The sequence below is a fragment of the Pithys albifrons genome, chromosome 2 (assembly GCF_047495875.1).
Source record: "Pithys albifrons albifrons isolate INPA30051 chromosome 2, PitAlb_v1, whole genome shotgun sequence".
NCBI lineage: Eukaryota > Metazoa > Chordata > Aves > Passeriformes > Thamnophilidae > Pithys > Pithys albifrons.
Genome location: NC_092459.1, coordinates 57,402,073 through 57,420,878, shown reverse-complemented (window position 1 = coordinate 57,420,878; position 18,806 = coordinate 57,402,073). Strand labels below are relative to the sequence as shown.

The window sequence follows — 18,806 nt, the reverse complement described above, 5'->3', positions numbered from 1 at the left end:
ACAGTGCCTTTCTTTCCTCTAATAGATTACCTGTGAATGTAAACTAGACCAATTATCCATGCTTTTGGAAAGACCCTACCAGTGGTCTACATATAGAACTTGTCTGTGCATTCCTTTGTTGTTATGTATTGCTTAAACATAATTTCATAAAGATTGGAATGTCCTATTAAGCATCCAAATATTGAGACATGCAAGTTTAAGTTGTGAAAACACTGAAAACTCAGTTGTAATAGAGATGTGTAAAATCTTTCATGTAAAAATGTATAGAATATATATACACACACCATTCTCTGAGACATTAGATTTCAGGGGCAGCATTAGATATTCTAAATTAAATGTACATCATTAAATGGAATTATTACAATAAGGAGTCACGGAGGAAAAATAGCTTTGGTAGATAAAATTAATTGGTGCTGCTTGCAGGCTTGACTGTGTGTCATTTGAATAAGTCCTGATGGCCAGAAAATTTCCATAGGAAGGTGTTTGTTTCAGGTAAGAAGAGCAAGAGAACACAGCAGTGATTGACTGCTGTATTCTGTATCATTTGGCTTCAGTTGGGGACACAGTATTGATGGCAAGAGACATGGTGAGACTCCAGAAATTTTGGCTAGGTTTCAGACAGGAATGAAAATTTGTTCTTGCCTTGTTATAACACATTCCACCCTATCCCACTTCTGCCTGATCTAATGTCAGTATCTGTGTCCTTCTTAACTCTAACTTAATAAATCATGTTCAATTTTTTTTTTGTTGAATTCCTGTTTGTGTCCTAAACACAATATTTTGTCATGTCATTCCGAATTTTTTATTGTAGTTCCATTTTTTTATTTTGTAATTTCAAACTCCTTATCCATCTATTCCCAGTTTCCTACCTATTTTCCAATCCTTTGCAATTATTATTTTCCATGTTTGCTCTTTTCCAGACTTAATTTGAATTTGCTTTTGGTCCTGATTCTCTTTTCGCTTCCTTTGTTCATGTTTAACTCTGCATGTAACTTGTCCCTGAGTATGTGGCCTCTTACTTTCTCCCTCTCCTTACATGCAGTTTTTCCCCAAGGTTACTAATTGTTCACTAATATTGTATGTGGGGTTTTTGGTTTGTTTATTTTGGGGTTTTGTGTAAGTTTTTTGTTTGTTTGGGGTTTTTTCCTTTTTTTTTATTTTTTTTTTTGTTTTTTATGGTCATTGTAGGTCTCATTTCATCTTTGTTTTACTGATTTTCATTCCTCTAGTCCTTTCTGACCTCAGTAATGTTATCTTGCTGTTTGCCCATGCTCACTATATCTTCTCTTGCCCCCCCAGTCTTGTTTATGACTTATCCAAGGAAAATTTATTCCTCCGGTTTCTTGATGTGGTAGGAAACTATGGAGACCACAGGAGAGGTTGAATTTTCTTTCAGGCTATGCAGTTGTGTCCAGCATGAACATGTTTTCTAAGGCCAGACTGAGTGGGTTTTCAGAATATGGAAAGATCACTTGAAGAATTAAATTTATGAAAATAATAATTTCTTTAGGTGCCATTTTGAAAATCTTCTGTCTTAGCTTTTTTCTTCTGGTTTCCCTGTTCTTCCTGTCTGGAAGATAAAAAAAATTAAAGGGTCAGCCCTTGGCAGGAGACTCACCTGAACAAATTGAGTTTTGGACTTGAGATGTCAACTTGCTGAAACTTGCAAGCATTGAAAGTAAAGCCAAAGTGCCAGCTGGCTGTAACAGGGGAGGCTGCCAGCCCTTCTCACTGTGCCTACTGCACATCCAGTTGTTGGAGCTGTATGTAGTGAAGCAAACTGTTTCTGCAACTTCAGTCTTGGGGGTAGCAAGTTGTGCTCTTTTTGTGTTGTGAGTCACAGAAAACTGGCCTACGATGGAGATACTCAGGAATATCACCACTCAAGAGGCTGCTGTATCCCTCTTCCCTCCTGCTGTATCAAACCTTAGGAACGAAAGAAAAATTCTTATGGTTAGGTGCAAGTAGACATTTGTATTTTCAGTATTTTTCAGTGAAAATGCCTACTCCCAATTTCATGAAAAAAAAAGTCATCCTCACCATCTGAGACTTTTCAGATAAGGTAATAATTACAACAACAAGACAGAGTTACCTGGAAAACCCCTGACTGTGGTTTCTATTAGGAAATAACCTTTCTTTTAAAAAGAAAAAGTTCAGTGTTCTTGTTTGGAGAATTGTTTTCAGTAGTATCTTTAGAATGGCCATGTCTCATCACTGGGGGGGTGACTTAGCAAGTTGCCTTTTCTGTTGCTGTGGACTGTTGCATTACTTTTGTAAGTGCTGTGGATATTCAGTAGCATCCATTTGTATATTGTGGTTTACAGTAGTATAATGTCATACATTTTCCTAAAAATTGATATTTTTAGCCAGTAAAATTTAAATACTAAACTTTGCATATGGAAGGAATTATGTATGTTGAAGTTCTCACACATTCAGCAGACTTTGTCACCGCTGTTACATCCAAAGAAATTTAGTTGGTGGGCTATAGGTAGGAATGATGCATGGCATGTTACATGCTGACAGAATGTTTTAAAGGTTAGCAAACTCTGTAAATTTAGAAAATCTGTGATTTTCTAAGTTCCCTAGTCTGTTATGTACTGTAGTACATAGTTGAGAGTCTTGGACTTTTGATATTATTTTCAGCACTGCGATGTGATGATAGTACTAATAGGCAGTGCCACTGCCACTGCCAATCCATGTGCTGCATCCCAGTGCAAGCTTAACTAAACTTCTAGTTGCCACTATATCCTACAGCATTTTGTAGAATTCATGAGTGTCAAATAATTCAGCTGAATTATAAAACCAAAATAAATTATTTTCAGTAGCATATCCCTCTAATTTGACAAATTTTAGTATTTCCTTATGTTTTTTTCCTGTGTGCTGTGAAATTTGAAGAGAGAAAACTAAAGTTCTACTGTTTTTAAGGCAAATTAAAGGTTTTAATGAAAGGCTAGAAGCTCATAAATTTTATAACATAAATAGAAGAATGTAAACAGTTTGCAGTTTTTCAAATGAGTTGTGTTACATGATGGATGCATTAGATGTTAATATAAACTCAGATTTATGTGTGCAAACAGGTGATACGTGCTTCTGAGCATGAATTGTGTGTAATCAGGCAGGCATCTACTTCTGGTTGACTCACGTGTAGTCCATATTTGAAATACTTTTGCAGTTGTAGGACCTTTAAATTTGTTTAAAATTGTAGCATAGCATATAGGAAGGGAAGTATCTTGAGAGGGGCCTCTGCTTTTCAGATAGAACTATCTTGTCTGTGCTTCTGTTGTTACACTCAATAGCTGGACTGTCAGTACTGTATGCAAAAATTACTTTTTTTTAAGCATACTTGGCACAAGCTTGTGACATGGTGCACAAAGCCAGTACAAAACCAGTGCGCTGTCTGCTCTCTTCTACGCAGTTGGTGGCTGTTCCTGTATAATCAGTAGACAGAGGTGTAAATGGCTTGCTTGTGGTTATATAGAAAGTCTGTAGCAGAGGAAGGGATGCAAACCATATCTTCTACATTAGAAAGCATGGTATTACTTTTTTTTTTCACAGCAGTGCTAATTTAGACAGCATTAGGAGGACCTACTTAAGTCAGTTAATTCTGTCTATTAAGTGTCAGTAGAATCTAAGATCTTCAGCTGCATTCAAAATTGAAAATCATGCAGCTGCCTTCAGATGCACATAACACTTTTGAGAACAGGGGAACAATATAAAACTGGAAAAACGTCTCAAAAGCATGTAAGTGACTTAAAGCTTTAAAGAGAAACTAACTGCAAGCTGGCCGCATCTAATTAGAACATAATTCCCTTGAAGATGTGATTCTTTACCAGTGCTGATACATCACTAGTAGATGTTTTGTGAGTAGGCATGGATTTATTTAAATGGGAATGCCATTTGATAAAGCATGGACACGAGACGCCTGACTTGTTGACATTTGTCCTTGTGTTTCAAGTTGAATTGAAGCACTTGAAAAATTCTGGTTCATGTTATCAGAAACAGACTTCTCTGTGCAACAATGTAGCTGAGTTTCAGTGCCAATTGGATGAGGGGAAGACAATTGGGAGCAGAAGCCTCTGGGTATAGGAATTGAAAATGGTGGGTTTTTTTTTTTGTTGTGGAAAGGTGTGGTCATCTGAACAAAGCGAGTGTGGGATTAAATACCCAGTGCTTGTATGCATTTCCCAATATATGCCAATATTCTTGTTTCATCTGGTATCAACATGTCTTTCTTGAAATAGTGGCTGTTTAACAGACTCCTATTTTTATTCACCTTTAAACTATCTGGGAACAGACTAGACTGTCAGTCAACTCTTCCATGTACTGAAACCTTCCATACCTCCAAGAGAATTAGAGAAAAGATGAATTTTTATCTTCAAATTACTTTTAATGTTAAGTGTATATATATATGAATAAAAACTGAAAAAAGAGTGTATCAAGCCTGTTATATTTGATAAAGTAGCCAGAGTAATGTATTGATTTGTTTGTATAGATATTACAGCTGATTTTACAAAAGAAATCTGAAGGGAATTGCTTACAGTAACAGAATGTGGTTGACTATATCCATATACTTTTGCTCTTCCAGCATGAACATCCAGGGAGACTGTTAATTTTTAAAGACTCTCCCTATGGTTTATTTCCTTCCTGCATATGTATGTGTGTATGTCCTGTTTGTCAGTGTGCAGATACTTTATTGTGCCATAAGATTTTGAGGTTGTACTTTTAATAATTTTGAAGTTACAGCAAATGTCATTAGTAATACTTTCTGACTAAGTCAAAAGACTGTTAATTCAGAAGACCAACTGGCAGTCACAGGAGAGGTAAAAGCAGAAGAAGAAAAAGAGAGAAGAGCTTTGTCAAAGTGTCACATTGCAGTTGTATTGGAGTAATGGCAAAGCGAGTCTCTCTGTTTCCTTTGGTGTGAGGATCAACCTAATTTAATACTAAGACAAGATTCATCAGTGCATATTTTGTTTTGTAATAGTTTTTGACTTGTGCCTACAGTATGCTTTAGTCTAGGTACTCTGATGTCAGTGCAGTTTAAATACCAAATACCTGTCTGAAAACTGCTTTGCTTAAAATAGGCTATCAATTTGGGGTTTTAAACTCTGAATTGTGAGAACTATCATGCTGACAAGCCTTTAAGTTTTTGCATTTTTATAATTTATAAATATATGCTATGTTTTCGTGGAAGGAAAATTTTTAAATTTTTGTAGTGTTAAGTTAGTGAATTGCCAGAATTTTTATGATGTGTCCTCTTCAGTTATATCTCTTGCTCTGCAATTTGATGCCATTGGTTAATCCATGCATTTACTTGTAGGGGTCCACACATATATTTACTTCTTGCAATACCAAAGTGGTGAAATATAGCAAGGAGGTATTGGGGCTTCTTTTGGAGTTTATGAAAGATGTATCTGTCTTTGTTTTAGTTTTATTTGTACTGATTTAGGCAATGTATTGCCATTGAATTACTTAGGTATGTGTTTGAGAATGTCCAAAAGGCAGAAGGCATGAAGAACTTTATGAAGGCCTTCTTGGCAAAAAAATAACCCTCGTTATCCTTTCACTTCAAAGTTTAATTTTCCCCACAGTTGCTCTTGTCCTGATCAGATTGGGATTACTACTTCTACACTTTTTCTGGGCTTGCAGAGCACTTCAGTTGCCAAAGGATACCCTGCTTGTTGATTAAAAAGTGTTTTAAGAATTATATCAGCTTAGTACATTGACTTCCTTGTAGTTCCAAGGTGCAATTTAAGGATTTGCATGCAATCTTTTAAGTGCTGAATAGCTTTTGCTTTGCCTGCTAAAGCAGATAAGAATTTATCATGCAGTTTTCTCCGGTTCCCTATAGATTAGATAGTAAAGTATACTCCTTTCTCAGCCTCCTGTCCTTTGTAATGAAGCCCGTAATTATTAATCTTTAATGGCGCCTACAGTGCATAAAAGACAGACTTGGTCCTTATCTAAAATGTCCTGCTTGATTTTACTTTACTTGGTTATAAAAACTCTGAAGTCAGAAAATTGTCTTTGAAGCTTCTATCAGTAGTGTTACTAACAATTCTTCCCTTGTCTTTGCATCTATTTGAATGACCATTCTAGAATTATCTTATTATGGTTTGGTTTGTCTTTATATGATCCCAGTCTACTTCCACGCTCCACCTATGATTTTGTATTTATTTATTGATTTAATGGATTATCATTATTATTGTTGCTTACAAAACTAAGTAAATAAAGAAAAAAACCCACCACTTATTCTTTGTAATTTTAGTTTTGTATCTTCTTTCAAATTGTAATGTTTCCTAAATTCTAGTTTTAAGTGTATTTTCTGTGTCAAATACACTATTCATTGAATATTTTTGTCTCCTTGTACAGTTTATCTTTGGGTCAGTGTCAAACACTCTTATTATTTGTACATTATTTGTACAGAGTGAAGCTTAATTTTAAAACTGGTTAGAGAAGATGTATTTTGTAAAACCTTTGATTTTTGGATCAATAGATTACATGTTATTTTCAGATTATATAATATGAATTGTTATCTTGGTTTCTTTCAACTAGTCTCATTTCAATTTAATTGGGTTTTTCTGTAATTATTAGTTCCTTGCAACCAGATTTCAGACATGGTATTTTCTGAGAATTAACTGTAATTCAGCTTTCAAATGAGAAGTAAAGCTTTCATGTTTACCTGTCAGTTGAAAGTGATGTCTGCGTGAAAATTATTAGAATTGAAGCAGAAAAAAATATACCAAGTTGGCAACAAAAGTAATTTTTACTGTAACTGAGGTGTTTAACTACTTATTAAAAATGCTATATACTAAAAATTATATAGGTGATCTATTTAGCAGCTTGAAGATGAAACAAAATATGTGTTTAACTAGTAGTCGCTGTCCAGTGAGAATTTTATATTCAGAATATTTTTATTTGTTTGTCAGTTACATAATTTGTGATTGTTATAAGTCATGCTTTGTGCTATTGCCCTTATTTCTCTTTTGTTCCTTATTTACAGAGTAATTTCTGTGCAGCTATTAGTAGAACACATAGATTACTTCTTCCAGAGATCTGCAGTTGGCATATAAATGAGTATCAGCAGATAAGACAAATGATGGAGATGAAGACCAAGTCATCAAATAAATAAAAGTGTCTCCATGTGTAGTGAGATTGTTTTGTAAAAGTTGCACAACAGCTTTTTTGGTTTTCTGTTGTAGACATGTCTGTGGTATTCTGTTTCCTTACCTGAAATCTTTAGCAGCCTTGACCGCAACTTTTTATGTAACCTGCAAACCAATATCATTTTGTGGTTTAAAGGCATAGCTGTCGTGCTTTAGAATGCAATAAAGGATTAAAGTAAATGAGTAAGACCAAATGACTCTGAGCAGTTCATCCTAATGTAGCATATCTCAAATACTTAAAAGAGTAACAATAATTTTCAGTTGACTCTTGAGTATCTGAATTGCTCTACTACTGGAAGAGTAGTGGCATTTTTCTAGCTTTCAGATACATCTGTCGTTGAAGGTTGTTGAAAACTTGCAGCTTAGTTCTGAGTTCAGGTTATTGTTTTGCTTTCTCATGTGTGTAACATCCTTCAGACAAGGTGCAGCCACTCTCAATCCTGTTGTAAAGCTGAAAGTCTTTTTCCTTGAAGAAGGGATCCTGACATACTAAAGAGGGAATTGTGGAAAGAAAAGAGCTAGTTTACTTCTTTTATATAAACTCCTCTACAGGGTAAATAATTAAGGGTTTTTTTCAGCTTGATAAGAAACTAACAGCACTAAGTGTATTTAGCACAACTAAGTGCTATTAGTTGTGAAACTATAATTTCACAAAATTAAGAATGAACTTTGCTGTAAATGTGTTTTAAGTTATGGTAAAAGTTAATACCTTTGAAGTAATTAAGTTCCTCAATTCTGGTAACTATTTCTAAATAACTTTTAAAGTAGCTAGCTTTAGAGTATTGCTTGGTTTCTTCAATGTAATTCAGTACAAGACAACTCTGTTTCTAGTTTCAGGGAAGGCCTTGTAGCCCACACATAGCTGGTGCTGCTGCTAGCGCTACCTGAGGTAGACATTTTTTTTGCTTTAAAATAGCTTTAAGGTTTAACAAGGTCAAGGCAAAAGAAAAGCTTTAAATTTGGTAAGAATTAACCTAATCATCTAGTGAGCAGCTGCAAAGTATTTTTTCATCCTCATGTTGCATGAAATGCTTCTGGCATCCTGCAGAACTGCTGCAAGTAAAGCTCTTGAATGATGTAGGTGTCGTGTGGGATGCGTGGAGATAGAGATGAGATTTTCACAATGGATATAATTGTAGATTATTTTGAATTATTATGTAATATGTGCAAGTAAGACACTGAAATGTGACAGTTGATCATAAAAGACTGGTATCTTTGGGTTGGAGAGAAGTAATGTGAGTTGCTAACATTTGTATTTATGAACACCTGTTAGTCGCAACCTTAATTTCAAACTTATTTTTGTCTATTACTAGGCAAAACGCGGGATTCCCAGTCAGCCAGAATGGAATCCGAAATTGTGCCAAAAATTACCAAAATGACAGTGTCTGGAAAGAAACAATCTATGGGATTTGAAGTTCCATGGTAAGCCAAGCCCTCATACATCAAGGTACATCAGCAGCTCTTCTTTCTTACTGATGCACCTGTAGCAAGTTTTCTTTTTTTTTTTCTATTTTTCACAGCAGTTTTAGTGTCACTCTCCTGAACTAACCATCTCAGCTTCTTGTTTGACTCAGAATTACTTTCAGAAGATGGTACCTCACGTTTTGAGTTTAACAAATCCTTTCACTATGAATAGTGCAGAGAGATATCAGGTAGTCGGATTGTTTAAACATCCGCTTCATAGAATACTGAACTTTCTTGGGGTTCGTTTATTTTAAATTTAGTTCTCTAAGTGGAATTATGAAATCAATAAATCTTAACTGTAATTGCTTGTTCTTCAAAGGAAGCAATATGTTTAATAATAGTTAATGGAGAAAGCAATCACTTATGGCTAACCTTTGTCTTCCTCTCCAGCTTTTATTAACTTAAACAGGTGTCCAGGGTGCAACTGTTGTAGCCATCAGTCCTACTTTTGCTATAGCTAAATTAGAGTGGTTGAGCAATAGTTCTAATTTTATCCAGAGCTGGAACTGTTGAGGGGGATATCTCATGAGAGCATGAAAACAGACATCTGATTCTACAATAGTAGCTAGCAGTGAGTAATAAAAGAAATATAAAAGGACAGGGCATGTGTGTTGGGAATATTGTTATGTGTAGCATTCTGTGACTCCCCACAATTTTTTTTAATTTAGTCAGTTTCTAAGAATGCTTAATGTATTTTTCTTACTTTGGTGTCATTATTCTCTTTTTGAACCCCGTCTTACAGTAGCCACCTAATCTGTGACAAGAAGTTCCATAGTTCATCCTGAGGTCAAAAAAATTCTCAAAAGTCAGTGTCAACATCCCAACCTCATCCCATTTTTTGTAGTTCTGATCTGGAAAGCATTTTTGAGAGTTAAGGGGGTAATGTGGTCTTTATTTTACAGTGTCTTGTGCATGTTTGATAACTGAGTGGAAAGCAAGCAGCTTCATCTACTTAAGCCCAGTTTAATATCAGGTGTGAAAATGATGTTTCATTGCTAAAAGATCTCACTGTCATTCAGCTCTTTAGAAGCAATAAGCTCCAAAAGAAAAAATTCTGGGACTTTCAAAATCTTTCTGTGCTGTTTGAGATTTGCAGTGTATTAAAGGGAGCATCATTTTTTCCCCCTCTTGCTGTCCACTGTTGAGTATCAGTGGCTCTGGGTTTGACAACTGGACTTAATGAAATTCCCATTAATGTTATGGAAGATTCATCTCCTATGTTCCTACTAAACCTCTTAGAAGTTGGAGTTTTTCATGGGGACTTTTATGTAATAAATCAATTTGGATTGATATTTATAAAGATAAAGGAACATTAAGCCAGTGAAAAAGTTTTGCCAGCTAGTCTTAAGTAGTAGTGATTTATTTTATTTGTTTTTAGCTGTAATAAAGACTATTTAAAATGTTTGTTTATAAAAAAGAGCAAATACAGAATTTTGTATCTTGGATACTTATTAAGCATGTGTGCCTGCTTTATAGGGAAAGAGATAAGAATTCTTCAGCTGTAGACTGAAGTAATTTGTGGATAGGCTGGTGATGTCTTGGTCCCTGAAGAAAGATAGTTGGCTCCAACATGATTCTCAGCCATTCTGTTTCTCTTCAGGGACCCTGAAATAGTTTGTATCATACTTCTTCCAGTTTATTAGCATACTATTTTTTGTGACAGAAAAAATTAAGCCTTCAGGACCTGCGGGTAAAGCTTTTAGATAAATTCTTTATATTGCTCTTGTGAGACCCCACCTGGAGTACTGCATTCAGCTCTGTGGTTTTCAGCACAGGAAAGACATGGAGCTGTTAGAGCAGGCCCAGAGGAAGGCCACCAAGATAATTAGATGGTTGAGGCACCTCTCCTATCATGACAGGCTGAGGGAGATGGGGTTGTTCACCCTGTAGAAGAGAAGACTTTGGTGTGACCTAATTGAAGCCTTCCAGTACACAAAGGGGTCTATAAGAAAGATGGGCTAAACTTAAGGAGGGTCTGTTGCAATAGGATAAGAGGGAATGGTTTTAAACTGAAGAAGGGTTGGTTTAGATTAGATAAAAGGAAGAAGTCTTTTACAGTGAGGGTGTTAAACACTGGAACAGGTTGCCCAAAATGGTGGTAGATGCCCCACTCCTGGAAACATGCAAAGTCAGACTGGACCAGGCTCTGAGCAACCTGATCTAGTTGAAGATGTTCATTGGAGAGGGGTCAGACTAGACAGTCTTTAAAGGCCCCTTCCAAACCAAACTATTCTTTCATTCTATGATGTGAAGATGTTTCTTGAGTCACATCACTTATTTAGTGGAACTACTGAAATACTAATTGAAAACAAATCTTTTTACTGTAGAAATTGGATATACATTAGGCATTTAGCTTTAAGCAGAAGGAATATGTAAGAAGTGGAATGATTTGTAAAAGAGCTTGAGTTTTGGGGCACGTCCAGTCAATGCATTTGGAAGAAGGCACAATTTAAATAGTAAAGTTACCTGCATGTCTAAAGACTCCTTCTTCAAGGAGTCTGTGATGGCCCTCTTTATTTTTAGTCCTAGAGGCCACTGTGGAGGCATTGCCAAGGCACTAGGACCTTGACTTTGTATGCCTCTATTTTTAAACTTGAAAAACAAAGCAAAATATGAGCCCCCACCTCAGTTCTAGGTGAGTATCAGTTTTTTTCTTCAGCAGTTTTCTTCTTGATTATTGGCAGCATAAGAATGACCTGTCAAGGAACACAATGAGTCTCTGTTTATTAACACTTCAGAGAGGCTTGTTCTTTTGGCTTGTCTCACACCTTTTTTATGTTACTGTTTCATTGATAAGTTTACTGGAGAGTGCTTATAATAATGCAGTTTTTTGAGTACATTGCTTATATCACTGATCAAAAGGGCAGGTATAAATTGCTCATAGCAATTTGGATTCTAAAATGTCTCTAACTATGCCTCCTAGTTTCACCCCAAGTATTTTTATGGTGCTGGTGCAGACACCATTAGAAGGTAATTGTATAGTAGCTATAAACTGTTTTTTTTTTCTCACCTTTTATGGGATCTTAAAGGTAATTTATGGACCATGTTTTTAAAACCAATGGCCTTGCATTAGTGGGAATAACCATTCTTTCTATTCAGTCTTTATGATTCAGTCTTGTTATGAGACATGACCTCATAATAATTAATGAATCTAATTTAAAACAAATGGATTATTAAAAGTCATGAATTACTTTGACTGTTGATTACCTTTGTTGCTGGGTGTTCTTAGTGGGAATGTCTTCAAAAAATGGAGTTAGCTGACAACCTGATGCTCTAGCAAAACTGTTTACCAGGCTACATCTTTCTGTTAAGTAACAAAGGAAGCCAGAAGAAGTTGTGACCAAAAACCGGTGACTATTTTAACTAGCCTGACCAATATTTTGTAATTAATAATTTTGAAAGGGGAAATAAATGTAGACATTTCTGTAATGACTGTAAGCACTCCAAAAGAGTGGGTTGTGTAAAAATAGTTAACCAAGCATTCAGACTAAAAGATTGAGAAAATGTTTAAAAACTAAATTCTGAAGAATTAATCTTCAGCAAAAAAGCTTTCCGGTCCTTTTTTGAATGCATAGTAGTGTTGAAGCTTTCAACACTTGTATGAGAGTGAACATTTCTCAGCATGTCTTATAACAACCTAGATTGTACTTACTAATTTTCCCCAGAAAATGTGGTGTACCCATAACATTTTACTCAGTTTACTCTTATGGTCCTTGCATAGGAAGTTTCTGGCGGCCTGCTGGTTTTAATTTTTACTAAATGTTGGCCTTTGCCAGGCTTTTGTATATCTGCTGATTTCCAAAAGAGCTGTGGTAAGCTCTTTTGACATTTATGCCTGAATTGCTGGTCATCAGGCTTTCATCAGTGCATGACCTCAATGCATATCCAAGCTTCATAATTGTTCTGTCCTTTCAAAGAAGTTGAGGTGCGTGATCAGTGACTCCAGAGTATCAGCTGGCAGTGATGTGGTAGGCAGGAACAGATGCTGGCAAACTACTTTTGATAGTTCCATGAAGTTCTCATACAAAGATGCAAGCAATTGGTTAGGAAGTGGTCTTCCTCCAACATAAATTTTTCTTGATATGGTACTTCATTATAACTCAGACCAAGTTGGAACTTTTCTACCAAAGATGTTTTCTAGGTGCAATCAGCTTGTTTTTTCCTTCAGCTGCCTGCACTAGTGACATACTAGATACGGTCTTCTGACAGAAATTGAATAATTTTGAAAAAACTCAGGGGAAAAGGCTTGCTGAAAAGAATTTTCGATGTAATTACTTTCTTGCACTGACTGTCAGAGATAAAGCTCCTTAGCATTTTTCTGAGCCATGATCAAGTTTTCAGTAAACTCTCATCTGGTTGCCATGAGGCATAATTAAATGTCAGAGTCCTTCTGTTGCATTTCTCTTCACGTACTTGCATGAAACTGGAATTGTATGATTCGTCTGCCCACATGCCTGTTTAGGTACCTAGCAGTAAAGTTGTTCTCCTATTTCCTGACACTGGTCACCAAAAAGCTGAATTATCTTATTGGAGATGCTCTGTAAGTAGATAATACACTCTGTCCATTTTGATATTTCTCCTCTGAAAGGGCAAGCCTTGGTTGCCAAGTTGTTTTCAGGTTTCCAAAACATAGTTAATATCTGAAACCTGTAGCACTCTAAATGGAGCAGTGTACTGACCTCAAATAATGTACCCTTGAAAAATTTTAAGGCCTAATGACGGCTTAAGTCAAATTGCACTCAGTATTTCATTTGTATCTCGCACTTTTTCTTTGCACCATCCAAAATAAAAAGCTATTTGACAGCTGTAAGCAGTGGTAGTTGCAGTAAAGGCTTGTAAGAAGTGGGGGAGTACTTACTGTATCTGGCAATAACCATGATTCTTTCAGTTTGAATTCCGCCACTCTAAGTCCATCCTGGTTTTGGGAATCCTTACTGACATAGGCTTTGTCCTGCAAGAAGATCTTAGCATCTGGGATTAGAAAAAGAGTCATTACCTAGTTTAACGAAATAAAATTTAGAAGCTTACAAATCACATGTCTCTGAAAATACATTCTTGGCTTTTATTAGGCTAATGTGACAATCTTTGAATTTATTTTGGAAAGCTGTAGACAAACATGATAGTTATGTTTTTGGGTCACATTACTTGCAGCTTCATCTGAGTAACTGCCTTTTCATTTTTCTTTAACTTTTGAAAATTTGGTTTGGGAAGAAATGCAGACATTGAAAAGGAGAAAAAATTATTGCCAACTGTTAAGGCTGCTTTGATATGACTTCTTATACAAATACGTTTCTCCAGAACTTCAAATATTAGACTTTCAAGGAACAAAACTTGATACCAATGTAAAATACCATATTTGCATTACAGTGTGACCTTTGCATATTGGCACTAGTCCTAGTACTTCAGTGTGAACATGCTATGTTATGCTGAGACTGAATTGAAGTTTGCCTGAAAAAGGGAGAAGATGGAAGAGAGTCTTAATCTTGATGGAAGTTGTCTAATGCAAATTATTTTTAAATATATGAGACTCTCTTAAATGATTCAAATAAAAATGATTTGGTGTGCTTTACATCATTCACATGATTTTAAATACCTTATTAAAATATGTAGAAAGCTTTGTTACCACAATTCTCTGTACAATTACCCTCTATCAACTTGATTGTTTTCAGTCAATTTTTATGAAGTAATATTTCCCCGAAGAGTCATTGGACAAAAAAATTGTTTTGCCATTCCAGAGCAGATTTTCAACTAGAACTTAATGTACTATTTATGGACTTTTTTAAAAAATACAGCTTTCTGTTCAGCCTTATAGAAATGCACTTATCTTTCACCCTAAAAGAAAGCATAAATTATTGGAGCGACTTTTTTCCTGTGGAATAATTCATGTGTAATAAACTTTTTTCTACATCTAAAGCAATGATGACATACAAGTTTTTTGATTAGAGAATCAAGTGTATCTTCTTACAAAGGGTGTTCAGCTTGTCAAGATGCAGTGTTATCTACTGGAACTGTTATGTGCTGGAACTGCATTATTCTTAATGATACAGAACAGCTGGCTTTGTAGTGCAAGTTCTAGAATGTCATGCTTGTATCACCTAAGGCAGTAGTTTGATGCCAACTTGTCCTTCTCCTTTAAGTGGCTTAGAATATTTTGATAGGGTAAGTTCTTTTGAATAGAGTTTATACAGAATTGTCTATCCATTATGCAGAAGAACAGGCACCATCTCTACCCCTGCAACCAGCGTGGCTGGCATAAACCAGGCTGCTTGCTTAGCTAATCTGAGAAGCATGCTTCTGTACGCAGTCTTGAGACAAGACCCTGACCTTGAGTTGTGGAACTGTAGCCAAAAAAAAAATAACTGCTCACATTTCTGCTTTGATATCTCACAATCAAGAGAATAACTTGGCTTTGGGCCTTATGAAAAAGGTGTCAAAATCAATCAGTCTGCTGCAGTACTGATAACATAGACAGGTTCTGAAACTGGAGGGGAAAGGGAGACCCATAAAATGTCCCATGTTACCGGCTGCTTTAATGAGAAGCTAATTTTGCATTCGATCTTAACATCAACAATGTTTAATGTTTTAGATCATACTCTTGAATAGCTTTGTTTAGTAGACGAACATGCTTGGACTGTATTGTTCTCTGAGATATCTGTAATAGAGAGGGACTTATACAATGCAAATACTCCTAACACAGGCAGAAAGTGAGAAGTAATGTCGTATAAAGGCAGAGATGTCACAATCTTGGATTCTAAAGTACCAAAAAACAATGTTTATAGAAGTTGAAAAGATCAAAACTGGACAGTTAATTGTGGTATGTAAACAGAAAGCGGAGAGTGAAAATTTCGCTGTGAATGTAGAAGCACTTGAGTCTGAGAGCCTACATGAACCTCTTCAGAGAAAGCAGCCTGCAAGCATGATGGTACTGAATTGGAAAGGATTTCCAACTTTCCAGGGGAAGAAGCCGCTTCCCCTTGGATAAAGTTTTAAAAACAGTATTTTGTAGGGATTTTCATTATACTGTAATAATCAGTGATTTGTATAATAAAGTTTTCTGTGATATAATGTTGACACACCTGTAATAACTGCTTCTGTTCCTAACTTGTTGCTCATATTAATGCCTCACCATGGAGCTCTGTCATGCAGTAACAAAGCTTTTGCTCTCCTGAAGATGTTACTTAGTGTTTGGTTTTTGTAGTCATCTTTGCCATAACAGGGAAAGAATAATATTATATATTCTCAGAAAGTCTGTGTAAATTAGAAAACATGCTAATTTACAAAATGGAGAGAAAAAAAGTATAAGAAAATAATATATTCAGGATTATTTACTGTTAGCATTAGTATGGTGATCTATGGGAGAACATTGTGTTAGAAAAAGGGAGTTCAAGAATCCAAATCTCCCTAGACCTAGATCCCTTGCTTTATGCATGAAACAAATTTTCTCAGTATTGATAAATCTAAACTCATCAGTTATGGTTCTGTATAAGCGTTGCAACTTAAATTGCAGCTCATATATGCTTAATATCAACTCTTTATTGCTGTTCTCACATAGAACATCACTATGATAACTGCAGTAATTATAGTGTACGTGGAAGCTGTTTTAGTATCTGCTTCAAAGTTGACTTGGGCTCTTAGAACAGAGCACTAGTTGTCTCTGAACTGCACAATTGTCCTTTCCTTTCCTGTTAAAGGAAGAGGCTATGGGAAGCTTTTGTTTATCTGTTTCATGTATTTTACAAGATTACTTCTTATCTTGCTTTTGTCATTAGTGCTTTCGAGACAAGACTTTCAGAGCTGGCATCTGTGCAGTTTGTATCCAGCTGCTTATCACTTCCACTTTAATGGGCTTGTCACATACTCTTTGTCTGGAGCTTACATGATAGCGAAGGGAAAACTCAATTTCTCTCCTATATTTCTATGTCATCTTTGTCACTTGCATTCTTTGTGTTTTCTTTTCTCCCCTAGTGCGATTACTGAAGAAAACGGCCATACTAACACACCTCAGAAAGGACTCTTACCCAGTGACGCCAGTGTAGCTTCTGGGGTACTCGAGACTGTCTCAAAATCTACTCTTTCACCCCAAGTAGTGCAGGTTTCAGAAGAGCAGAATACACTGCCTACTCCAGTAAAGAAGTCAAGCAAGGCAAAACCACAAATAGATGTGAAAGCAGAGTTGGAGAAGAGACAAGGCGGAAAGCAACTACTTAATTTGGTGGTAATAGGTAAATCTGTTAAATTACATTTTTGACAAACATAAAGTTTAAAAATGTGTTGGTTGAATATGGAAGTGATACAGAAGCAGAACTGTCCTCTGTCTAGGAAAGGGAAATCTTAATACTGTTTTCAGTTACGTTTGCTTGATGATTATTCTTTAGAGGGAGTACATTCAGATGTCTTTGACTAGGACAGTGAGGTTGACTTAGCTTCCTTTTGACCATATAGAACATGATTTGGTTTTGTTTCATTGTTGTGTCGTGTTCTTTTTAGTATGAATTTGAACATGCTCTATGGTTGTCATACTAACTGACTTAAAATAAACTGTCTCTCTGTGTCTCTATCTTATAGGATTGTGAAGTTCTGTGGGCTGCACAAGCATTATTAGTGCATGTGATGCTCATATGTTTTAGTGTACTTCTTCTTGTGCTATACTTAAATTGCATAAATGAATAAAATTGATATAATATTTATTTCCCTCCACAGGGCATGTTGATGCAGGTAAAAGTACTTTAATGGGTCATTTGCTCTACCTTTTGGGAAATGTGAACAAAAGAACTATGCACAAATATGAACAGGAATCTAAGAAGGCTGGTAAAGCTTCGTTTGCCTATGCATGGGTCTTGGATGAAACTGGTGAAGAAAGAGAAAGGTAGAAATATATTTTAATGGGAATTACTTTTATCCCTGAAAGAACAATATTTGTTGGAAAATATCAATCTAATAAACTAAGCATTGAAATGTCAGTTCATCATATGGGGCTTGCATTACTTTGAAAATAAAACCTACAAATTAATCAAGTTATATTTATATTCTTTATAAACTGCCTTTAATTTAAAACTTGAAATATGAAATTTTAGATTACATTTTTTCTTAGAAGAAGTGTATAATAGGGAAGCAGTGGAGGAATTTAAAAAAAAAATCAACCTGTAAGTTCTTTTAAGAACGCTGTGTGGGAAACTAGCCAGGATATTCTATGTTCACAAAGTAATAAAAAAGGCATTTTTGTTTGTGTTTTTGCAATCACTTGTCACCTGTGGTTTCAATGCATATAAGCTCTGCTGATTGGAATTATAACATTCATAGTGTAAACTGATGCTGAAGAACATGGAGTGAGGCAGTCCCTATTGAATGTGTAGCTGTTATTTTCAAAGGCAAATAGACTTTTGTAATGTCCCTGTATATAGTTAAACTTGCCTGTGAGAGTCATTTCATTTACAGAGTGCACATATAAACCCAAGAGGGGTGTGGGGGTGTGTGTGTTGGTGCAGGTGCAGATAAGGGGAAGAGGGAAACAATCCCGAAGTGACCAAACACAAAGTTTAAATGTAGCTTTCTCTCAGTACAGGCTGATGATACTGTAGTGGTAGTGTTGTCATGACATTATAGTCTAAGGATGTAAACGAGGAAAGGCTGATGAGAGAAAGGTTTCTTTCTTAATTCTCATAGATGTAGATGGGTGTAAAACAAACTTTCAAGATCAATTCCTTTCACAGATCTATAATAGAATAATTAAACACTCTATTAAATGTTATTTTATTAATACAAACTCCCATTTGTAAGATGTAATTAAAGTCAGAAACCAGAAACAGAGGGAAGTGTTTTTTGCCTGCAAGGAGTAAAATGTTAATACAAAGTAAAGTTGGTGGAATAATTGTCATGAGCCTCAAAATGATATCTCTTGGTCTGTGACTTTTTTTTTAGTGTCTAACAGTTGTGCATTTAGGAAACAGACTTCTTTTCAGAAGATAATTTGTAGATTAAGGGAAAAATTTTCTGAATTGGTGTTTTGATTGATTCTGTTCTCTCTTAGAGTTTTATATTTTTAAAGAAAAACTTTCTGGAGTCATCTGTAAATGTTTCAGGTTTTGGTGGGCTTATTTTGTTGTTGGGGTGTTTTGGTCATTTGAAGTAGCATCCTAAAAATACCTGCTGCTATTGTGAGAAGTTTTCGCCTCTGAA

At 35.6% G+C, this 18,806-nt stretch overlaps 1 protein-coding gene across 2 annotated transcripts in view; it reads left to right on the top strand.

Moving 5' to 3' along the window:
* HBS1L (HBS1 like translational GTPase) overlaps positions 1-18,806 on the top strand; it is a 60,610-nt gene that overhangs the window by 26,068 nt on the left and 15,736 nt on the right. For both annotated transcript variants that reach the window (XM_071549124.1, XM_071549123.1), the window contains exons 5-7: positions 8,480-8,588; positions 16,596-16,852; positions 17,331-17,496. In XM_071549124.1, coding sequence (XP_071405225.1) covers positions 8,480-8,588; positions 16,596-16,852; positions 17,331-17,496 — 532 coding nt within the window. The remainder of the gene's footprint in view (positions 1-8,479; positions 8,589-16,595; positions 16,853-17,330; positions 17,497-18,806) is intronic.